General features: G+C 43.7%; 1 protein-coding gene across 1 annotated transcript in view; it reads left to right on the forward strand.

Moving 5' to 3' along the window:
- The window catches only part of rtf1 (RTF1 homolog, Paf1/RNA polymerase II complex component), a 60,416-nt gene that overhangs the window by 13,121 nt on the left and 25,755 nt on the right, over window positions 1-21,540 (forward strand). The window contains exons 3-5 of the mRNA XM_078406185.1: window positions 9,813-9,960; window positions 15,624-15,828; window positions 19,149-19,260. Coding sequence (XP_078262311.1) covers window positions 9,813-9,960; window positions 15,624-15,828; window positions 19,149-19,260 — 465 coding nt within the window. The remainder of the gene's footprint in view (window positions 1-9,812; window positions 9,961-15,623; window positions 15,829-19,148; window positions 19,261-21,540) is intronic.

Genomic DNA, 21,540 nt, shown 5'->3' on the forward strand with positions numbered 1-21,540 from the left:
TGGACACTTACATCTACATAGAAGGCAATGTACCTAATGCAGGGTTTGGTGTAGTTGGGCTGAAAGGTTTGATGTGGACACAGTGGGATTATTCGCCTGTTTCCGTGCTACCTAGGAAAGTCCAAGGTCCTGAAGCGTATTGACATTGCAAAGAAAGACGTGTTGGCAGTCTTGAAGTGCAAAAAGCTGGATAACCTCCTGGGGCCTGACCAAGTGTTTCCGAGCACTATGTGGGAAGGAGATTAAGATATTTGTATCTTTGCTCATGATGAATGAGGTAGCAGGAGGGGGCGAATGTGCCTTTATTTAAGAAAAGCTACCAATGAGCTGCAGGCCAGTGAGCCTAACATCAGTGGTGGGAAAGTTGCTGGAGGGAATTCTGAGGGGCAAGGTTTATTTGCATTTGGAATGATAAGGACTGATTTTGGCTTTGTTTGTGGCTGATTATCTCTCAAGCCTTATGTCGTGGTGACCAGGAGGATCGACAAGGGCAGAGGGATGTTGTCTATGTGAACTTTAGCAAGGCCGTTGACAAGGTCCTGCAGGGTAGGCTGGTCTAGAAAGTAAGAATACAGACACTCCTCAACTTGCATAAAAGATGACCTATGTAAATTCGTATTTACATAAACAATTCGCCTGAATGGCCTGTATTATTGCAACCACATTTTTAGAATAATTTCCGAGCAATTTAAATGGAGAACAACAGAAACTTTTCCTTGGCAACTCCACTTTGAAGGGAAATTTTGAATTTCTACTGGATGGAGAAACGAATGAGTTCAACCTGGCCCCGGCTCGCATTGTCAAGGGATTTTCATTGCTTTGCAGCCATTAGCTTGGGACAGCAGGGTGGGTGGGTTTCCTTTCAAGAGCTTCCTGTCCACCTTATAGATAAAGAAGCCTCATCCGGGATCACAGGTCTTCCAGTTTTGGTCTCTGTTGGTGAAACACTGGAAAGGTGAGCGAGAACGAGGGAAGTGGTGGAGAGCAACCCCAAGCCGAGTTGCCAACAACTTCCACAAGGTGCACATTGAGCCCTTCTCCAACTGTCATTGCCATCCCCTCTCACGCTTTGTCCAATCCTCCACCTCTCTCCCCTTAAATCGTTGCCGATAGGTTGAAGAGTTAGCTGGTGCGAGGGAGGGAGCCGCACGATGACCGAGTGAATCTTGTGGGTGGCGGCGGCCTGAAGAAAGTGCTGTCAGCCAGAGGCTACAACCTGAGCTGCAAAAAACAACTGTAAAGTGTGGCAGCTGGTGAAGAAAGGCTTGCTGGTGCAAAGCATCAGCACTGGAACTTTGTTTGGAGGTGAAAAGACACAAGTGCTGGAGTGAATCAGCATTCAGAAGAAGTATCCCGACTTGAAATGTCAACTATCCATGTTCTCCAGAGATGCTGCCTGCCTGGCTGAGTTACTCCGGCACTTTGTGTTATTTTATGTATTAGCCAGCATTTGCAGTTCTTTGTTTCTACCTAGTTTTAAGATGATTCCGACTTGCGTAAAATCTGACATACGTAAGGGTTTACAAAACGTAACCCTTGTATTAGGCAGGGAGTGTCTGTACATACAATCTGGGGTGAGTTTACCAATTGGAAACAAAATTGCCTTGATGTTAGGAGGCAAAGGATGGGAATGCAGGGTTGTTATTTGGATTAGAATCAATGGTGTGTCTCAGGGATTAGGTCATAATGAATTAATTTAATTTAAATCTTTAAAAACATTAGCAACGCAGTGGTGCTGGTTTCCGATGGGCACGGTGACAGACGCACCCCACATCTCTGTCCTCCATATAGCTGGCAAGCTCCTCTTTTGTCTCTACATATGCGTCTTCCATCAATGTCTTCAGCATCGTCTTGTTTGGTCGTCCCGGGTTCCATCTTCCATGGGTGGGTTCCCACAGCACAACCTTGTTTGCTGGTATTTTTGGATGGTGGTGGCAATGACCAGCGACCTTCATCCTTCTCGACCTGATCTCCTCGATCAGAGGTGGAATCTCCCGATGGAGCTGGGCGTTGGTGGTGTGGTCCCTCCAACTGACATTTTGAATTTTTCTGAGCATTCGGGTGTAGATACCATCGAGAGACTTGGACAGTGCTCAAGTGAGAGTCCATGCCTCACACCCATACAATCATATTGTCTCTACAGTTGCATGGAAGAATCTCAGTTTGAGACCCTTAGACATCCAAGACGTCCAGATTTCCCCCATGTTATTGGGGGCTTTCCATACGAGCGCTTTCCGGACCTCAGTGTCATTCTCCGAGCTCTGCATCCTCACTCCCAGGTACTTGAAGTCCTCCACTTTCTTGAGCGATGCACCGCCACTGGTCTTAAGAGGCTCATGGACACCATCGTTCAACGCCATGTACTCCGTCTTCTTGGCATTGAGGTGGAGGCCCACTTTCTCGCACTCAGTTTCGACCCTGCCGAGCAGCTCTTGTGCCTTCCCAATTTGTTCTGACAACAGGACAGTGTTCCTTGAGCACCTGCCCCATTGCTTAATCAAGACAATGACAAAGAAAAAAGGTGCCAGCGTGTCTCCCTGTAAGACCCCCGTGAGGATTTTGAACACTTTGCTTTCCCATCCGGGGTGACAACCTTGGCCGTGGTGCCAAAGTGCATATCCTCAATGGCTCTCAGAAGACGAGGAGGCCTTAAATCCTCATCATTTTGCATCGATGATTCGAGTCAAACGCCTTCTTGAAAGTTAGGATGGCCGGCAGGTTGTTATTTTTCACCTCCTCAAAGATTCTTCAGAGGGCAAGGATCTGTGTGACCGTGTTCCTCTTCTCTCTGAAGCCGTTCTGATTGTATCGTAGCTTTGGGTCGATAACAGCCCTAATCCAGTTGAGAATCAAGCGGTTGTAGACCTTGGCCAAGACACATGTCGGGCTGATGCCACGATAGTTGTCAGTCTTGTTCAGACTCCCAGATTTGGGGACGAGGGTGATGTTGGATTGTGACCATTGTGTTGGCTTGTCATTTGTCATTAGCGCTGTGTTGCAGAACTTGAGCATGATGTCGTCGAGCTCACAGGTTTTCAACACCTCTGGGGAGATGTTATCAGGGCCTGGACTCTTCCCTTGCTTCAGCGAGGTCTTCACTTTACGCAGCTCCTCCAAGGTAAAGGGGCCGTCATGAATCTGTACATCCATGAGGGCAGTCTCAATCTCCTCATCTTCCTCAGTGACAATTGGAGGTAATCCAAGTAGTGTTCTTGAAGTGGGCGAACCACGTGTTCATTCGGTCCTCTGGAGGGTTCCCGTTGACTTGACCTGACTTGGCCTTCCTCGTGCTGCTGATCTCGTTCACGACCCTCCATGCCTCGCCATACTGCTTGCCATCGTTGGTATCCTCTGCTACCTCTATCATTCTCACAACCTCCTCCTTCAGTTTGTCGTACACATCAAAGAGTTGGGATTTGGCTGCCTTCAGGTCCTCCTTGAGCTGCTCATTCCTGTTCCTGGCGTAGGCGTCTTGGCATTCAACAACTACTTTCCGTGCTGCAACTACTTCCAGGGTGCTTAGAGTTGCGACTTCTCTTCACACGCTTCACTTTAGGTAGACACTTCACATTGCTTCAGAGTTGGCCTCTCTGAATCATTCGTAGCGAGCTGTAGCATTTTCCCTCGCATCAGCTACTCCCCCTCTTCCTCCCCCTCTTCCTCCTCCTCTTACTCTCGTTTTTCCTCCTCTAGCATTTGGAAGCAGTTCACCACCTCTACTGTGTATTGGGCCTGTAGATCTGGTCTATAGACAATAGACAATAAACAATAGGTGCAGGAGTAGGCCATTCGGCCCTTCGAGCCAGCACCGCCATTCAATGTGATCATGGCTGATCATTCTCAATCAGTACCCCGTTCCTGCCTTCTCCCCATACCCCCGACTCCGCTATCCTTAAGAGCTCTATCTAGCTCTCTCTTGAATGTATTCAGAGAGTTGGCCTCCACTGCCCTCTGAGGCAGAGAATTCCACAGATTCACAACTCTCTGACTGAAAAAGCTTTTCCTCATCTCTGTTCTAAATGACCTACCCCTTATTCTTAAACTGTGGCCCCTGGTTCTGGACTCCCCCAACATTGGGAACATGTTTCCTGCCTCTAATGTGTCCAACCCCTTAATAATCTTATACGTTTCGATAAGATCCCCTCTCATCCTTCTAAATTCCAGTGTATACAAGCCTAGTCGCTCCAGTCTTTCAACATATGACAGTCCCGCCATTCCGGGAATTAACCTAGTAAATCTACGCTGCACGCCCTCAATAGCAAGAATATCCTTCCTCAAATTTGGAGACCAAAACTGCACACAGTACTCCAGGTGCGGTCTCACTAGGGCCCTGTACAACTGCAGAAGGACCTCTTTGCTCCTATACTCAACTCCTCTTATTATGAAGGCCAACATTCCATTGGCTGTCTTCACTGCCTGCTGTACCTGCATGCTTCCTTTCAGTGACTGATGCACTAGGACACCCAGATCACGTTGTACCATATAACCATATAACCATATAACAACTACAGCACGGAAACAGGCCCGTTCGGCCCTACCAGTCCACGCCGACCACTCTCCCTGACCTAGTCTCATCTACCTGCACTCAGACCATAACCCTCTAATCCCCTCTTATCCATATACCTATCCAATTTACTCTTAAATAATAAAATCGAGCCTGCCTCCACCACTTCCACCGGAAGCCCATTCCATACAGCCACCACCCTCTGAGTAACGAAGTTACCCCTCATGTTACCCCTAAACTTTTGTCCCTCAATTCTGAAGCTATGTCCCCTTGTTGGAATCTTCCCCACTCTCAAAGGGAAAAGCCTACCCACGTCAACTCTGTCCGTCCCTCTCAAAATTTTAAAAACCTCTATCAAGTCCCCCCTCAACCTTCTACGCTCCAAAGAATAAAGACCCAACCTGCTCAACCTCTCTCTGTAGCTTAAGTGCTGAAACCCAGGCAACATTCTAGTAAATCTCCTCTGTACCCTCTCCATTTTGTCGACATCCTTCCTATAATTTGGCGACCAGAACTGCACACCATACTCCAGATTCGGCCTCACCAATGCCCTGTACAATTTTAACATTACATCCCAACTTCTATACTCGATGCTCTGATTTATAAAGGCAAGCATACCAAACGCCTTCTTCACCACCCTATCCACATGAGATTCCACCTTCAGGGAACAATGCACAGTTATTCCCAGATCCCTCTGTTCCACTGCATTCCTCAATTCCCTACCATTTACCCTGTACGTCCTATTTTGATTTGTCCTACCAAAATGCAGCACCTCACACTTATCAGCATTAAACTCCATCTGCCATCTTTCAGCCCACCCTTCCAAAAGGCCCAAGTCTCTCTGTAGACTTTGAAACTCTACTTCATTATTAACTACACCACCTATCTTAGTATCATCTGCATATTTACTAATCCAATTTGCCACACCATCATCCAGATCATTAATGTAAATGACAAACAACAGTGGACCCAACACAGATCCTTGGGGTACTCCACTAGACACTGGCCTCCAACCTGACATACAATTGTCAACCATTACCCTCTGGTATCTCCCATTCAGCCATTGTTGAATCCATCTTGCAACCTCCCCTTTTCCCAACTTGACACCATTCAGATAATAATTTGCCTTCCTATTCTTACCACCAAAGTGGATAACCTCACACTTATCCACATTAAACTGCATCTGCCAAGCATCCGCCCACTCACACAACCTGTCCAAGTCACCTTGCAACCTTATAGCATCTTCCTCACAGTTCACCCTGCCACCCAGCTTTGTATCATCTGCAAATTTGCTAATGGTACTTTTAATCCCTTCATCCAAGTCATTGATATATATTGTAAATCGCTGCGGTCCCAACACCGAGCCTTGCGGTACCCCACTAGTCACTGCCTTCCATTCTGAAAGGGACCCATTTATCCCCACTCTTTGCTTTCTGTCTGTCAACCAACTTTCTATCCATGTCAGTACCCTACCTCCAATACCATGTGCTCTAATTTTGCCCACCAATCTCCTATGTGGGACCTTGTCGAAGGCTTTCTGAAAGTCGAGGTACACCACATCCATCGGCTCTCCCCTGTCAATTTTCCTAGTTACATCCTCAAAAAATTCCAGTAGATTAGTCAAGCATGATTTCCCCTTCGTAAATCCATGCTGACTCGGAACGATCCTGTTACTGCTATCCAAATGCTCCGCAATTTCGTCTTTTATAATTGACTCCAGCATCTTCCCCACCACTGATGTCAGACTAACTGGTCTATAATTTCCCGTTTTCTCTCTCCCTCCTTTCTTGAAAAGTGGGATAACATTAGCTACCCTCCAATCCACAGGAACTGACCCGGAATCTATAGAACATTGGAAAATAATCACTAATGCGTCCACAATTTCTAGAGCCACCTCCTTAAGCACCCTGGGATGCAGACCATCAGGCCCTGGGGATTTATCAGCCTTGAGTCCCATCAGTCTACCCAAAACTTTTTCCTGCCTAATGTGGATTTCCTCCAGTTCCTCTGTCACCCTAGGATCTCTGGCCACTAGAACATCTGGGAGATTGTTTGTATCCTCCTTAGTGAATAAAGATCCAAAGTACCGGTTCAACTCGTCTGCCATTTCCTTGTTCCCCATAATAAATTTCCCTGCTTCTGTCTTCAAGGGACCCACATTTGCCTTGACTATTTTTTTCCTCTTTACATACCTAAAAAAGCTTTTACTATCCTCCTTTATATTATTGGCTAGCTTACCCTCGTACCTCATCTTTTCTCCCCGTATTGCCTTTTTAGTTATCGAGAGGAAAACAACTTCCAGTCCACTTTTTCCTTGGGGCCTGTAGATTTAGGCTGCCTCAGGTGAAGCATCACTCACATTGTTACCACTCGGTGATCCGAGCTCACGGTCTCAAAGGTGCTGTAGGCTTCAGCGTCCATGACACTGTTGCACCATTTGCGTCGCACCATGATGTGATCTAGCTGGCGTTTTTCTTCTGTGCACCGGTCCTGATGTGTCCACAGCTTTCCTCGTCGCTTCTTGAACATGGTGTTGACTGCTAGGAGATATACTCCTGGAGAAAGCTGGCTAGGTGTTGACCATTCTGGTTAGTGCCATCAGTGTGATAGGTGTAACAGACATCCTCCGGTCCAAGGCAGGCATTGAAGTCCCCAAGCACAGCCAGAAAGTTGTGCGCAGGTACTCGCAGCATCGCAACTTGGAGGACAGAGTAGAATTGTTCCACTTTGGCCTCGGGGCTGCTGTTGTGAGGGGAGTAGTGTACTATGACAGTGGTGACAGGGTTACCACTAAACTCAGCAATAAGGACTTGAGGACTGACCCTGTAGCACATTCCTTGCTCTCCGACTCAATAGCAGACCCACTCCTCCCTGAGCAGAGTTGTTTATAGGACCTCCCCATGCTGACGATGTGATAAAATCCATGCCATCCGCTTTGTCAAACTTCATCTCCATGTCTTGATGGACACGACGATGCTCTTGAATGCCCAGGACGTCAACCTTGCATATCCGACTACATGCTGCCACCACGGTAGACCTTGACTGTTCACGAATAGTTAAAGCATTGAAAGTTGAAAACATCAATAACTTCTTACACTTAAGAAGGGGTGCAGCCCCCTTCGGAATAGTAGAATTAGGCCATTCAGCCCATCAATTCTACTCTGCCATTCAATCATGGCTGATCTATCTCTCCCTCCTAACCCCATTCTTCTGCCTTCTCCCCATAACCTCTGACACCTGTACTAATCAAGAATCTATCTCTGCCTTAAAAATATCCACTGACTTGGCCTCCACAGTCTTCTGTGGCAAAGAATTCCACAGATTCGCCACCCTCTGACTAAAGAAATTTCTCCTCATCTCCTTCCTAAAAGAATGTCCTTTATTTCTGAGGCTATGACCTCTGGTCCTAGACTCTCCCACTAGTGGAAACATCCACTCCACATCCACTCTATCCAAGCCTTTCACTATTCTGTATGTTTCAATTAGGTCCCCCCTCATTCGTCTAAACTCCAGTGAGTATAGGCCCAGTGCCTTCAAACACTCATCATAGGTTAACCGACTCATTCCTGGGATCATTCTTATAAACCTCCTCCAGAGCCAGCACATTCTTTCTCAGACATAGTGGCCAAAATTGCTCACAATATTCCAAATGCGGCCTTACCAGCGCCTGAAAGAGCCTCAACATTACATCCCTATTTTTGTATACAAGCCCTCTTGAAATAAATGCTAACATTGAGTTCGCTTTCTTTACTACCGATTCGACTTGCAGATTAACTTTTTGGGAATCCTGCATCAGCACTACCAAGTCCCTTAGCACCTCCGATTTCTGGATTCTCACCTCATTTAGAAAATAGTCTAATTAAAAATTAGTGCCGGGTTCTTTGTCACATACATTAATGATTTGGATGAGAATATAGTTAGCGTGGTTCTTGATCATGGTTCAATACGATATTGATCGACTGAAGAAGGTGGCAAGGAAATGGCAGGTGGAACTTGGGATGAGTTTAAAGTGATGTATTCCGAGAAGTTAAATCAGGTCAGGACAAATACAGTGTTTGACAGGGCCCTAGGGAGTGTTTTTTATAGCAAAACCTCGGGTACAAATACAATTTCCAGAAAATTGCAACACTGGTAGACAGCAGTTATGTTGCATGGTACTCTTGCTTTCATTGCTCATGGCGCTGAGTGTGGGAGCTGGAACATCGTGTTACAATTGTACAAATCGTTGGTTTGCCTGCAGTTGGAGTAATGTGTGAAGTTCTGGTAGCCACATAGGAATGATTTCACAACTTGCTTTGGCAACTGGTCCGCCCAATACTGTCAGAAACTGCAGTCTTGTAGATGCAACAATCCCCAAAGTCGGCCAAAGTAATCATGGATCATGGTCATTCCCTTTTTTTCCCTTCTCCCGCCAGGCAGGACCAGATTCAGAAATGATTTCTTCCCTGCTGTTATCAGACTATTGAACATACCTCTCGTAGACTAAGGGTAGAGAGCTGATCTCCCAACCTACCTCTTAATGGCCCTGGCGCTTTGTTTTTATCTGAACTTTCTCTGCGGTTATTAACAATCTACACTTTGTTATTTTTCTCTTTGGATAGCCTTTTATATGTATGGCTTAATTATTTGTGGTATGATTTGACTGGATAGCACACAAAATGAAGATTTTTACCATTTTACCATTCTTGCACATGACAATAATAAACAAATACCAATACTGAAATTTATTGAAAGGGTATAGAAATGGTTCACAGGATTGTTGCCAGGACTAGAAGGCTTGAGTTATAAGGAGACTTTGGATAATTTGGGACACTAATCCCTGGAGAGGAGCTCATGCCTGACTTTATAGAGGTTTATAAAAGCATGAGGGGCAAAGTTAAAGTGAATGGTCACAGCCTTTTCCCCTTGATTAGGGAATCCAAAACTAGAGGGCATAGGTTTGAGAGGGGAAAGGTTCAAAAGGATTATGAGGCAAGTTTTATTCAGAGGGATTATGGACATATGGAGCAAGTTGACAGAGAAAGTGGTGCAATGGGGTGTGATTATGACATTTAAACAAGAGCGTGGATTAGAAAGATCTATAGGGATATAGGCTAAATGCAGGCCGATGAGATTAGCATAGATTGGTACCTTCATTGTCATGGACAAGTTGGGCTGAGGGTCTGTTTCTATGCTGCACACATGTATGAATCTCTGAGAAATAAAGCCTGGCATCTGCGCAGGACAACCTTGTGCATCAAAAAGGGCCACGTGGATCTGGTGAAGGACCAGCGACAGGATTATTTACAGCGATTCTTTTTTTTCACAGTGGACTGTGGGAGGCAGCAAGACCAAAAAGAAGGGAAAAGGCAAGAGTGGAGAGAAGAAACCAACCACCAAGAGAGCAGTAAACAAGGCGGCATCTTCTGGTAGCTCAGCTGAAGACAGTTCTGGAGATAGCTCTGCCCCAGAGGAAGGTAAACCACTACAGAGCCTACAGTGGGATGAATCAGAATTCTGTAGATTCCACAGAGAAAACGGCAAGAAAGTAGTTCACCACTGCCTTTCATTTGTACTAAGGAATGAGAAATAAATGCTAGCCTTCCCTGTGGCAATAAAATCCCCAATCAGATAATAATATAAACAAAATATGGCAAGAAGACCTCAATGTTGAATATGGAACATGAGAATTAAAAATGTCGGAACACTTTAAACAAATGGGCAGGGAGATTTATGAAGAGGCTAAAGTTGGGATGTGCAAGAATTCAGAATGAGTGTAGTGTGTATATTTTGGAAGGCTGAAAGATGTATGATGTGCAGGAATTGACACTTGACTGATCCAACAGATCAGTGTTGTGACCGATGGTAAAGGTTTCTGGAGTACATTTCCTTGACTTAAAAATTATCATGAAATTACAAGCTAGATTTTACAGTGAAGTACTTGTTACCCATTCAGTGAGCCCTGCTAACTAATAAGCACCTATCAGATACAAATATAAGCAACATTAATTCTGACGGTTGCAATTAATCTGCTCTTAAACAGGGTTAACCTATGGGGAGATCTTGTCTGACCAAAGTGACTGAATTGTTCAATGCATTAATAGGGTGAGAATAGTGTGATTAACGTTGTCCGTGTGGCTTCAGTAAGGCCTTTGACCAAGTCCCACATGGGAAATTTGCCTGAAAGGTTAGTTCGTGATATCCATGCCAAGTCGGATGCAAATTTGGCTACGAGATAAGAAGCAGAGGGTGATGGTGCAAAGTTATGTTGTGTTTGGTAAGTAGTGACCAGTGGTGTATCAGTGGCAAATTGTTTAAATAGGATTATAAATGGGGCTTTTAACTCATTAGAGCCCGGGAAGGTTTTTATGATAGAAAGTTCAATAAATCAAAAAGAAATGAGAGGAGGATACATTGACGGAGAAAATTAAAATAAAAATGTGACAGAAAAGGGCACAAAATGTTAAGCAATGGTGTGTCGCAGAAGGTAAACCAAGAATGTGTAAAAATACACAACTTAATGTTCTTTATCTGAATGCGTGTAGCATCTGCAACAAGGTAGATGAGTTAATGGCACAAAGGGCAATGTGTTAGTATGATCTCATAGCTGTTATGGAGACATATTTGTGGAGTGATTAGCACTGGGGATGCAATATTCCATAGGATAGCAAAAAGGGAAAGGAGGTGGGGTAATTTTATTTTTAATCAAGGAAAACATCAGGGTGGCAGAGTAATACAGATGCAGATATGGATAGTAATATGGAAACAGTTTGGGGAGAAAATGACTGGTGGGGGGGGGGGGGTGGCAGAGTAGTATCTTGGCTGCAAGGTGTTGCTTCACGTTGGAAAAGCAGGTGGAAAATATCAAAGACATGTAATAAGTGGAACTGCAATTATCAAGGGCAATGTTTAATCTGAACATTTATTGGACTAGTCGATCTATCAAGGTTATCATGGAAGAGGAATTTATGGAGTGTGTTAGGGGTCATTTCCTGGAACAGTATGTTACAGAAAACCTACCCAAGGACAGGCTATTTTAGAGTGAAGTAGGTCTAATATACGTGTTGTGCTCAATTGTCACCTAGTGATTACAGGATGGTAGAATTCTGGAGACAGTTTGTGGGTAAACACCCAGGGTCTTCAAGTATTTAACAGTCAGTAGGGGGAATCATGAATACAGATACAATGTACTTATATTTTAAAAGGTATTGGACAAAGTCTCGCATAAAAGAAGAGTGTACAACGTAACAACTCATGGTATTAAGGAAAGTGTTTTTACATGGATTTAAGTTTGGTTATCATCAACAGAGTTGGTATATATTGGGTAGCTTGCACCCCAGCGGTATGAACATTGACTTCTCTAACTTCAAGTAGCCCTTGCTTTCCCTCTCTACATCCCCTCCCCTTCCCAGTTCTCCAACCAGGTTTACTGTCTCCGATTACATTTTATCTCTGTACCGCCCACTCCCCTGACATCAGTCTGAAGAAGGGTCTCGACCCAAAGCGTCACCCATTCCTTCTCTCCAGATGATGCTGTTACTCCAGCATTTTGTGTCTATATTTGGTATAAATGGGGCTTAGCGCTCCTGGTTTCAGTTGTAGGACCTCAATTATTTATGATTTCCATGAATGACCTGGGAAAGGACATAAGCTGCAAGGATCCAAGCGTCTCGAGACCTGAAAATAGAGGGGCGGGGATATTGAGGTGATCATGTGCCATGCTGGAGGCAGACAAAGTTGCGGGTGTTTGGACAGATACTTGGATGGGGAAGGCATAGTCGGATACAGTCCTCGTGGGCAAAAGATTTGCATAGCGGGGCATCGCGGCCTTCATGGATGTGGTGAGCTCCTTGATCTCAGAACATATACTGTCTTTCTGGTATTAACAGGGCCAACTCTTCCTTTTTACTCCAATGACTTTAATATACTAAAAAGTACTTTGGGATTTTCCTTAGCGATTTTAATGCTTTCTCATTTAGTATCCCTCTTCATTTTCTAGATTCCTAAAGTGCTGCCTTTCTCTAAACCTGCCAGGTGGCTTTTCTCTTTATCCAGCCCCCAACATTCAGGGTTTTGTGCAGTTGGAGTCCATGCTTTTCACTCGTCTGGTAATATACCCTAACCTGTCATTCTTTCACTACTGAAAAAACTTCCATTTGTCCAGTGTAAAAATTTTTCCTTATTTATTTAGGGATAGAGTAGAAGGTGGACACAAAAAGCTGGAGTAACTCAGCGGGTCAGGCAGCATCTCGGGAGAGAAGGAATGGGTGACGTTTCGGGACGAGACCCTTCTTCAGACGCTTGTGTCTACCTTCGATTTAAACCAGCATCTGCAGTTTTCTTTCCTACAAGTAGAGATTAGAATGAACCAGCATTCAAGTTGCTGCCCTGATTGCCCTTGAGCAGGTAGGGATGAGCTGCTTTGTTGAACCACTGCAGTTACAATCATCTTTCGTGTGCTGGTTTTGATTCCAAGCAGAAGAGGCTTCGACTTCAGTTTTGACCGATTGACTTCAGTTTAGCCAGGGCACCTTGGTGTCATATTCGATAGAATGCTGTCTTTATATCAAGGACAGTCACTCTACCTCTGAAGTTCTGTCTTTTCTTCATGTTTGGACCAAGGCTGTAACAAGGGCAGTAGCTGAATGACTTCAGCAGATCCAAACTGAGCTACTGTCATCAGGTTGTTAACATAGAATAGTACAGCTACTTTGTTGAACCACTGCAGTTCTGAGATGCATGTAGACGCAATGCTGCAGGGTGGGAATTCCAAAATTTTGGCATAATGATGGTGAAGGATTGGCAATATGTTTCCAAGTCAGAATAGTGTGTGGCTTGGAGGGCTTCCTGTGGTGGTGTTCCCATTCATTTGCCGCCTTTGTCCTTCTGGCTGGCAGAGGTGCTAGGTTTTGATGCTGGTATCTAAGGATCCTCTGGATGGTACATACTGCTACTACTGTCTGTGTTGGAGTGAGTGAATGGTTGTGGATATGGTGCCTATCAAGTGGGCTGCGTTACTCTATGGTGTTGAGCTTCTTTGGCATTGAAGCTGTACTCATTCGGGCAGGTGGCGAGTTACTCCCTGCAGGATTTGTAGCCCCTGACCTGCTCTTGTGTTCAGTTTCTGGTCGATGGTTACCACAAAAATATTACTCATAGGGATTCAGTGGTAATAATCCCATTCAATGTCAGGGATGACAGTGAGAGATGTATTTTCTGTTGTTGGATATCATCTTTGCCTGGCAGTTGTGTGGTCTTTTGATGCATTTGGTTGTAGACTGTTTCATCATCTGACGAGTCGTGAATGGTGCTGAAATGCGTAATTATCTGCAAACATTTCTGACTTCCAACTGTACAAGTGTAGGAAAGTCACTGAAGAAGATGGTTGGGCCAAGCACTGTACCCTGAGGTACTCCTGAAAAGTTGTCCTGTGGCTAAGATGAATGACCAAGAACCATTGCAATCATCTTTCGTGTGCTGGTTTTGATTCCAAGCAGAAGAGGCTTCGACTTCAGTTTTGACCGATTGACTTCAGTTTAGCCAGGGCACCTTGGTGTCATATTCGATAGAATGCTGTCTTTATATCAAGGACAGTCACTCTACCTCTGAAGTTCTGTCTTTTCTTCATGTTTGGACCAAGGCTGTAACAAGGGCAGTAGCTGAATGACTTCAGCAGATCCAAACTGAGCTACTGTCATCAGGTTGTTAACATAGAATAGTACAGTGCTGGAGCAGGCCATTCGGCCCGCAATATTTGTGCCAAAAATGGCGCTAAGTTAGATTAACCTCATCTGCCTGCACACGATTCATATCCCTCCATTTCTTCCGTATCCATGTGCCTATCTAAAACCTATTGCTAAGCAAGTGCTGCTCAAAAGCATTGTCAATGATCCCTTCCATCACTTGGCTAATGATTGAGAGCAGACTATTGGGAAAGTAGCTGGTAGGGTTGGATTTGTCCTGCTTGTGGACAGGAGATATCTGGGCAATTTTCCACATTTTCAGGTAAATGTCAGTGTTATAGTTGTAGTGGAGCACTTGATGAAGGGCAAGGCAATTTCTGGAGCACGTCTTCAGTACGATTGCCAGAATGTTGTCAGGGCCAGTAGCCTTTTCTGTGTTCCATGTCTTCTATTGTGTTGGGGACCACTTAGGAAGCCAAGATGGATCATCCATGTGGCAATTCTGGCTGAAAATATTTGCTGATGCTTCAATTTTACGACTGAATGTGGCAGGACTGCAGAGCTTGGATCTGATCTGTTGGTGAAAGGATCGTTTAGGTCTATGTCTTGCAACTGGTTATGGTGTTAACATGCATGTCATCCTGTCCTTCACCAGATTTATCCCTCATTCTGGGGTATACCTGGTGCTTGCATGCTACCTGCATTCTTCATTGAACTCGGATTGTTCCCCTGTTTTAATGGTGATGATCGAGATGGGGGATAGGTTTCTGATGTTTGGTTGAATCCAGGCGGTCCATACATTTTTGTTTCTTTGTGGCTTTCTAGTGGTTTATTACAACTGAAAGGCTTGCTGGGGCATATCAGGGGCCAGTTAAGAGTCAAGAGGTTGCGGTTGTTCTGGAGTTGCATGTAGTTCCAACCAGTTCCAACTAGTTAAGTACAGCAAGTTTTCTCCTCTACAGGATATATTAGTGAACCATATAGGTCTTTGGAACAATCGACTATTATTTTCATGATCGTCATTAGATTTTTAAATTCTATAATTCAAATTTATCTCCATCTACTTTTGTGGTATTCACAATATATTGTGTTTGTAGTGGTATTCACAATATATTGTATATGTAGTGGTATTCACAATATATTGTTTTTGTAGTGGTATTCAGGACTTTGCCCTGGGTTTCTATATTATTAATCCACTGGTAATATCTCCGTGACATTAGTGGCTCCAAGCCTACTTTTGCCAAGTCCTATTTTATGATATTGAAATCATCTTTCCTGTGACCCAATCCATGCTCTGAAGCACCTGCACAAATCTTTTTGGGCCTTTTGACGCCAGAAGACAAAAAAAGTGTTTTTATTCATTAATGGAATGATTTTTAAAATACCAGCCAGCGCACCCTTGTTGCCCTTGTACGGCTAATGTATTTTGTGAATAACTAACGTGTTTACATTTTCAGGTGAAGTTTCAGACTCTGAAAGGAGTAGCTCATCTTCAAGTTCCGAGTCTTCATCCTCATCGGAAGAGGAGGAGTTCCATGATGGCTATGATGATGACCTAATGGGCGATGAGGACGACAGAGCAAGGTTGGAGCAAATGACTGAGAAGGAACGGGAGCAAGAACTCTACAACCGGATAGAGAAGAGAGAGGTACTAAGGAGGAGGTAAGATACTGTACCGAGGATATGTTGGCTGAAGCATATTATAGAGGCAGCTTGAATCCATTGTCGAGTTAGCAGCTCTCTTCCACAGGTAGCAGTTAGGCACTCAAGTTTTTTTAAATGCCCCAGAGCCAAGGAAGTAACATTTGAAGAATTACAGACTGAAGATGTATAGGCAAGTCAAAATGTTCAAAATAACAACCACTTTCTCTCGTGTGTCATTAATTGTAATTTGGAGTGGTACGATGGCTCGCTAGTTAAACTGCTGTATAGCTCCAGCAACCTGGGTTCAATCCTTACTTTGGGGACTGTCTGTGTGGAGTTTCGATGTTCTGACCATTTCTGCATTGGCTTCCAACTAGTGCTCCGGTTTTCTCCCATATCCCAATGAAGTGCGGGAGGGAGGTTCAGTGTCTGAGCCTCTAGTAAATTATCCCGAGTGTCTAGCTGATTGATAGAATCTGGGGTAGTGTGAAGAAAATATAATGGGTTAGGCAAAAATTTGTGTAAATGGGTGGTTGATGGTCGTGGGGATCCGGTGAGCAAAGTCCTGTTTCGGTGCTATTTCACTCTTTGACTCTATCAAAATGCTTCACAGGAGCTTTGTCAATCAAAATTTGGCACTGTCATTTTCAGAAACAGGGCTGTTGACCCAATGCTCAGCAAGAAGTAGATTTTAAAATGCTACAGTGGAAGAAAGGCAGATGTTTAGAACAGAAATTTTAGAGCTGAGTTTCATGTGGGTGAATGTACAGCCAACATGAGTGTGCAGGAAATTCAAGAGTGCAGGGGTTGTCTGAGAGTTGTAAGCTTGGAAGAGGTTAGGTCTAGTGATATCTAAGGAACCACATGTATTTAAATCTAAAACCAATGTGGTTTCCTCCATATGCCTCCATTCGTCTACGTGCCAAAACATACAGGCCCAAATATTTTGTCGCATTCCAGGAATTAGCCTGGTGAATCTCCTTTGTACTATTTTCAAAGGTACTATTTTTTACATAAGGGGACTAAAACTGTAGTGTTTCAGCTGAGGCCTTACCTGTACAATTACAACAGAACCTCCCTTTTTTTAAACTCAAGCCCTTCTGCAGTGGTCCAGAAAAGTTTCCTTTTAACTACTTGTTGGATGTGCCCACTTTTAGTGATTCATGCACCAGAACAACTAGATCTCTCTATCCTTCATTCATTTGCAGAGTCCCTCCATTTAGATAATTTGTTGTTTCGTTTCTCATATCAAATTGCATGACATCATACCTCGCCACATTAATCTCTATTTCCCAGTCTTTTGTTGATTCACTCAATCTATTCCATTATAAAATCATGGACAAAATTGAATAAGACTAATTAATTCACCTTATCTATTCCTCCCAATATTTTATACACATCTATTCGATTACCCCTTAGATGCTCCTATGCTCCAAGGAAGAAATCCCTGCCTAACAGCTCTCTTTAGCTCAACATCATAAATCTTCACCGCACCCTTTCCAGCTTAATGACATTTTTTAAATAGCCGGGTGACCAAAACTGGACAATACTCCCAAGTGCAGCTTCAGCAAATTGGCCCCTGTTACTTGCATGGTTGAAGTTTAAATAACTCATGTTGGCAAGGCTGGAGTTGGGTGCAGTTTTATTCCCCTTAATAAGGAGGGGATTCAGGCAGTCTTGCACAGGGTGGTGGGCACATGGAACAGGCTGCCAGAGGAGGTAGCCAAGGTAGGCACAACAACACCCAAAAGACATTTGGACAGTTTTGGGTTTCAAATTGAAGACTGAAGAAGAAGAAAAAAAACCATTTAACACAGTAATAGAGCTATAAGGCATGGAACAGTCCCTTTGACTCAATCCATCCACGCTGACCAAGATGGCTTCCTGAGCTCGTCCCACTCGCCTGTATTTGGCCCACATCCTTCTAAACCGTTCCTATACATATGTCTGTCCAAATGTCTTAAACATTGTCTTTGTACCTACCTCTACCACTTCCCCAGGCAAATGACACATTTTTAATTCACCAGCCTTGTTTTCTAGATTTACCTTAGCTGCCCTCTTCCTATTTGTATATCCAGAGAAACATATACAATTTTTCTTTCTACTACATGTAATTATCTTGAAATTCGCTTTCTCCCCCCTTGCAGCTTTTTGGTCTTCTGCTGAGTCCTAAAAATGTTCCAGTCCTTTGGTTACCACCAGCTCACTTTGTATGCTCTGCTTTTTGGTTTAATGTTATCTTTGATCCCCTTTTGTTGACTGCAAATTGTGTTTCTTTCTCATGGAGTCTCATAATTGCGATAATCTTTTGCTCACCAATACAGACCTGCTGTTTGAATATCTTCCACTGTCTTTATGACCTAGCTTATTTATATTGTACAATCATCCCCTGTACAATTAGAGTTGCCCTTATTTAAATTGAAGGCACCGATTATGGACCTAGTGTGTTCATCAAGCTACTTTTGGAATTCCATCGTCTTGTCACTAACTCCTGTGGGGATCTTTAACAATAATTTTAAACAGTAATAATTTTGCCACATTATGTAAAGAACAAATCTCAAATAGACTGTCCTGAGTAGTTTGTGTAAAAGCTGTAATTTCACCAACTGCAATGTACTGTTCTAAAAAGTAATCTCTAACACACTGAACAAACCTTGCCAGTTTGGTTTATCCAATCAACTGTAGTATAATATGTTCAAATTCAACGCATGGCAGGTTCAGCTCTGCTGTGTAAACTTGCATTGATGATGTTTATGGTATGCAAGCAGTATTTTAAGTGACACTGTTTTGTGGAAGATATTGGTGGGGGAAGACAACAGTCAACAGATAACAACACGCACCTTGATTCACAGATAATAAGTCAACAGATAACAACACGTTCAGTAACAAACACAACCCAACAGGTAACAACACACTGAATATTTCAGTGTAGATGAGGCAGGAACAGTTGTGCACTGTCAGGATGGGTGGAGGGGGGGCGTCTAGAGTTGGTACCAGTAAAGCGTTTACAACAAACTATTCAAATTAGGAACCTGTCAGGTTAACTTGGTTCAGTTATGTGCATAATGATGCAACTCAAGGGTCAAAAGTGAACTATCTTTGACAAGGTGTGTTGGCTTATCAATAACAATGTAGAGTGTGCCTTAAGATTAACGATGTCAGATTGAAACTACAAGGGAGAGGGGAAAGTGTGGGAGAGCATTGCCATGTTGACTGCCATTGAGATCTGTTTCTTTCTGTGCAGTGTGTAGTACAGAATTATTAAAGTCGTTTCAGGGCGAATTTGGAAACAGCTGAATTTCAGGTGCTACTCAAAGGATTTCTCTGATCTTTGGCAGATTTGAAATTGAAAAGAAGCTAAAGGCAGCAAAGAAAAAGGAAAAGAAAGAGAAGAAGAAGAAACTAGTGGAAGAACGTGAGAAGAAGATGCAGCAGCTTCAGGAGTTGCCGGTATACTGTTTTTCCTCTTTTGAGGGTGTGCTTCCTGGCAGCTGTGACAGTCAGTTTGACATTGACTCCGAGACTTGGTATTTATTGTATAATCTGGTCTTTAGCTGAGCAGTGTTAAAATTCTCAATAGTGTGTAAGTGTGTGGTACACGAAAGAGCACTTTCTTCCCTGTCTCATCCAAGCTGAAATAGAAAAGAGATTACAGTTAACCCTCGTTATTACAGATCTCTTTATAACTGATTTCAGTTATAGCGGATGGACCTACCGACCTTCACCGGGCCGTGCTGCCGACCCCACCCCTGGCTGCTTCCAGGCTGGATCTGCTGACCGTCACCGCCAGGCCGGGCTGCCAATGCCGGCCCACAACACCTCCCCAGCTATTTCCAGGCTGGGCCTATTGCCACCACCAGCCCACACAGCACCCTTGGCTTCCTCAGACTGCGCTTGCCACCGCCGACCCTTACCTGCACTCCAGCCCCGCGCGGCCAATGACTCTGCCCATCCTTGCCTCTCCCCCAGCTGCCAACAGACTAGGGTCATCAACGCGCCTTGATTCCAGGCCCAGTTCCATATTGAAAATCTGAAGAAGGGTCTTGACCCTTTCCTGAGATGCTGCCTGACCTGCTGAGTTACTCCAGCACTTTATGTCTTTTTGTGTATTAACCAACAAATGAAGTTCTTTGTTTCCATTACTTATACAATGATACTGTATTACACAGTAATCCCTTAATCTGTTATAGCGGACAATCTGCAATAATGGACACCGTTCCCCCCTCTATGGCCCCTTATAATGAGGGTTTACAGTACTCTATCTAATGATCCAGAGAATGATCAAATACAAAATATAGAAAATCAGGAGCAAGACTATGCCAATTGATTCTGAGACTGCTCAGCCGTTCAATATGATCACGGCTGACCATCTAAACTCAGGAACCTTTTCCAGTTTTTTCCAAACATCCCTTGACTCCTCTCGCCTTAGAAAAAATGTCCAACTTTCTCTTGGATATCTTTAATGATTTGACTTCAGCTTCATTTCGTGGTAGAAAATTCCACGGGTTCACTGCTCCGCAGAAGAATTTTCTCATCTGAGCCCCAAATGGTTTTGGTCCTGTGACTCCTGGTCCTGGAGTCTCACTGACATGTTCCCATTGACCAGTTGTCTACAGTTGCCTACACTGCCCCTTCTTCGATCTGTGTACTGACATAAAAAGGTCACCCCTCTACACCATTCACACAAAAATAATCCTAGTTAATATTTGGCAAGTTGAAATCCCTACTACTGTAAACTGTTCTAAAAGTGATTGCCTCCTTTTCTGCACAGAGTACAGGTTGTCCTGCTGTAGTGCGTATTTCACTAACATGTTAGATATAATGTAAGTGACAAGTTAGGTGACGCTATTTTCATTGAGGGGGCTGATCAGGTATTAAAGTGATTTAACTCAAGAACTAGAGAACCACTGAAAAGTTACTTTGGAAATTGAGATGAAAACAAAAGCTGTCTTACCAAAAAAGAGGAAAAGAAACTATTTCCCTTAGTGATCAGATACCATTATCTCTTAAGACCACTGCTGCTATTTTAACTGCCAGTGGGCATTGAAAATGGACAAGCATTGATTGATGTTTATTGATGTTTGTGCAACATTAGTCAATTAAACAATGGAGCATTAGTTTGTTGTCACGTGTACCGAGGTACAAGGAACATCCAGCCTATAGTATATTTGACCTGCAATGACAAAAATAAACAAAGAGCAATTAAAAAGACCTTTTTTTATCCTGCAGGTGAAATAACTTTTTTATTGTGAGTCAAAAAAATTCTGGTCCTTTCCCCTCATTTACACAATTACTTTTATATTGGCTTTTTCTTTAATTCAAGGTTTCTTGGGTACAGAACCATCAGTAGGGCTGCCAACACTTGAATTACACTCCCACTAAGACCCTGTCCAGTTTCTTGATTAGTAAGGGTGTCCAAGGTTACGGGGTGGAGGCAGTAGAATGAGGTTGAGACGGAAAGATAGATCAGCAATGGTTGAATGGCAGAGTAGATTTGTTGGGCCGAATGACCTAATTCTGCTCCTCTGTCTTATGAACATGAATTGCACCTAGACATCCTGCTCCTGACAAGATATTGGCTCAACCATATACAATTATGTTCAATGGCATTACTGTCACTGAGTCCGACACCATTGACTTCCTGAATGCTCACACATTGTCAATGATTTAGCTAGATGGGGCGATTTTTCTTCCATTTTTCAGTCACTAATATCTCGACAAAAGCAGGAC

Source organism: Rhinoraja longicauda, chromosome 10, assembly GCF_053455715.1.
Source record: "Rhinoraja longicauda isolate Sanriku21f chromosome 10, sRhiLon1.1, whole genome shotgun sequence".
Taxonomy (NCBI): domain Eukaryota; kingdom Metazoa; phylum Chordata; class Chondrichthyes; order Rajiformes; family Arhynchobatidae; genus Rhinoraja; species Rhinoraja longicauda.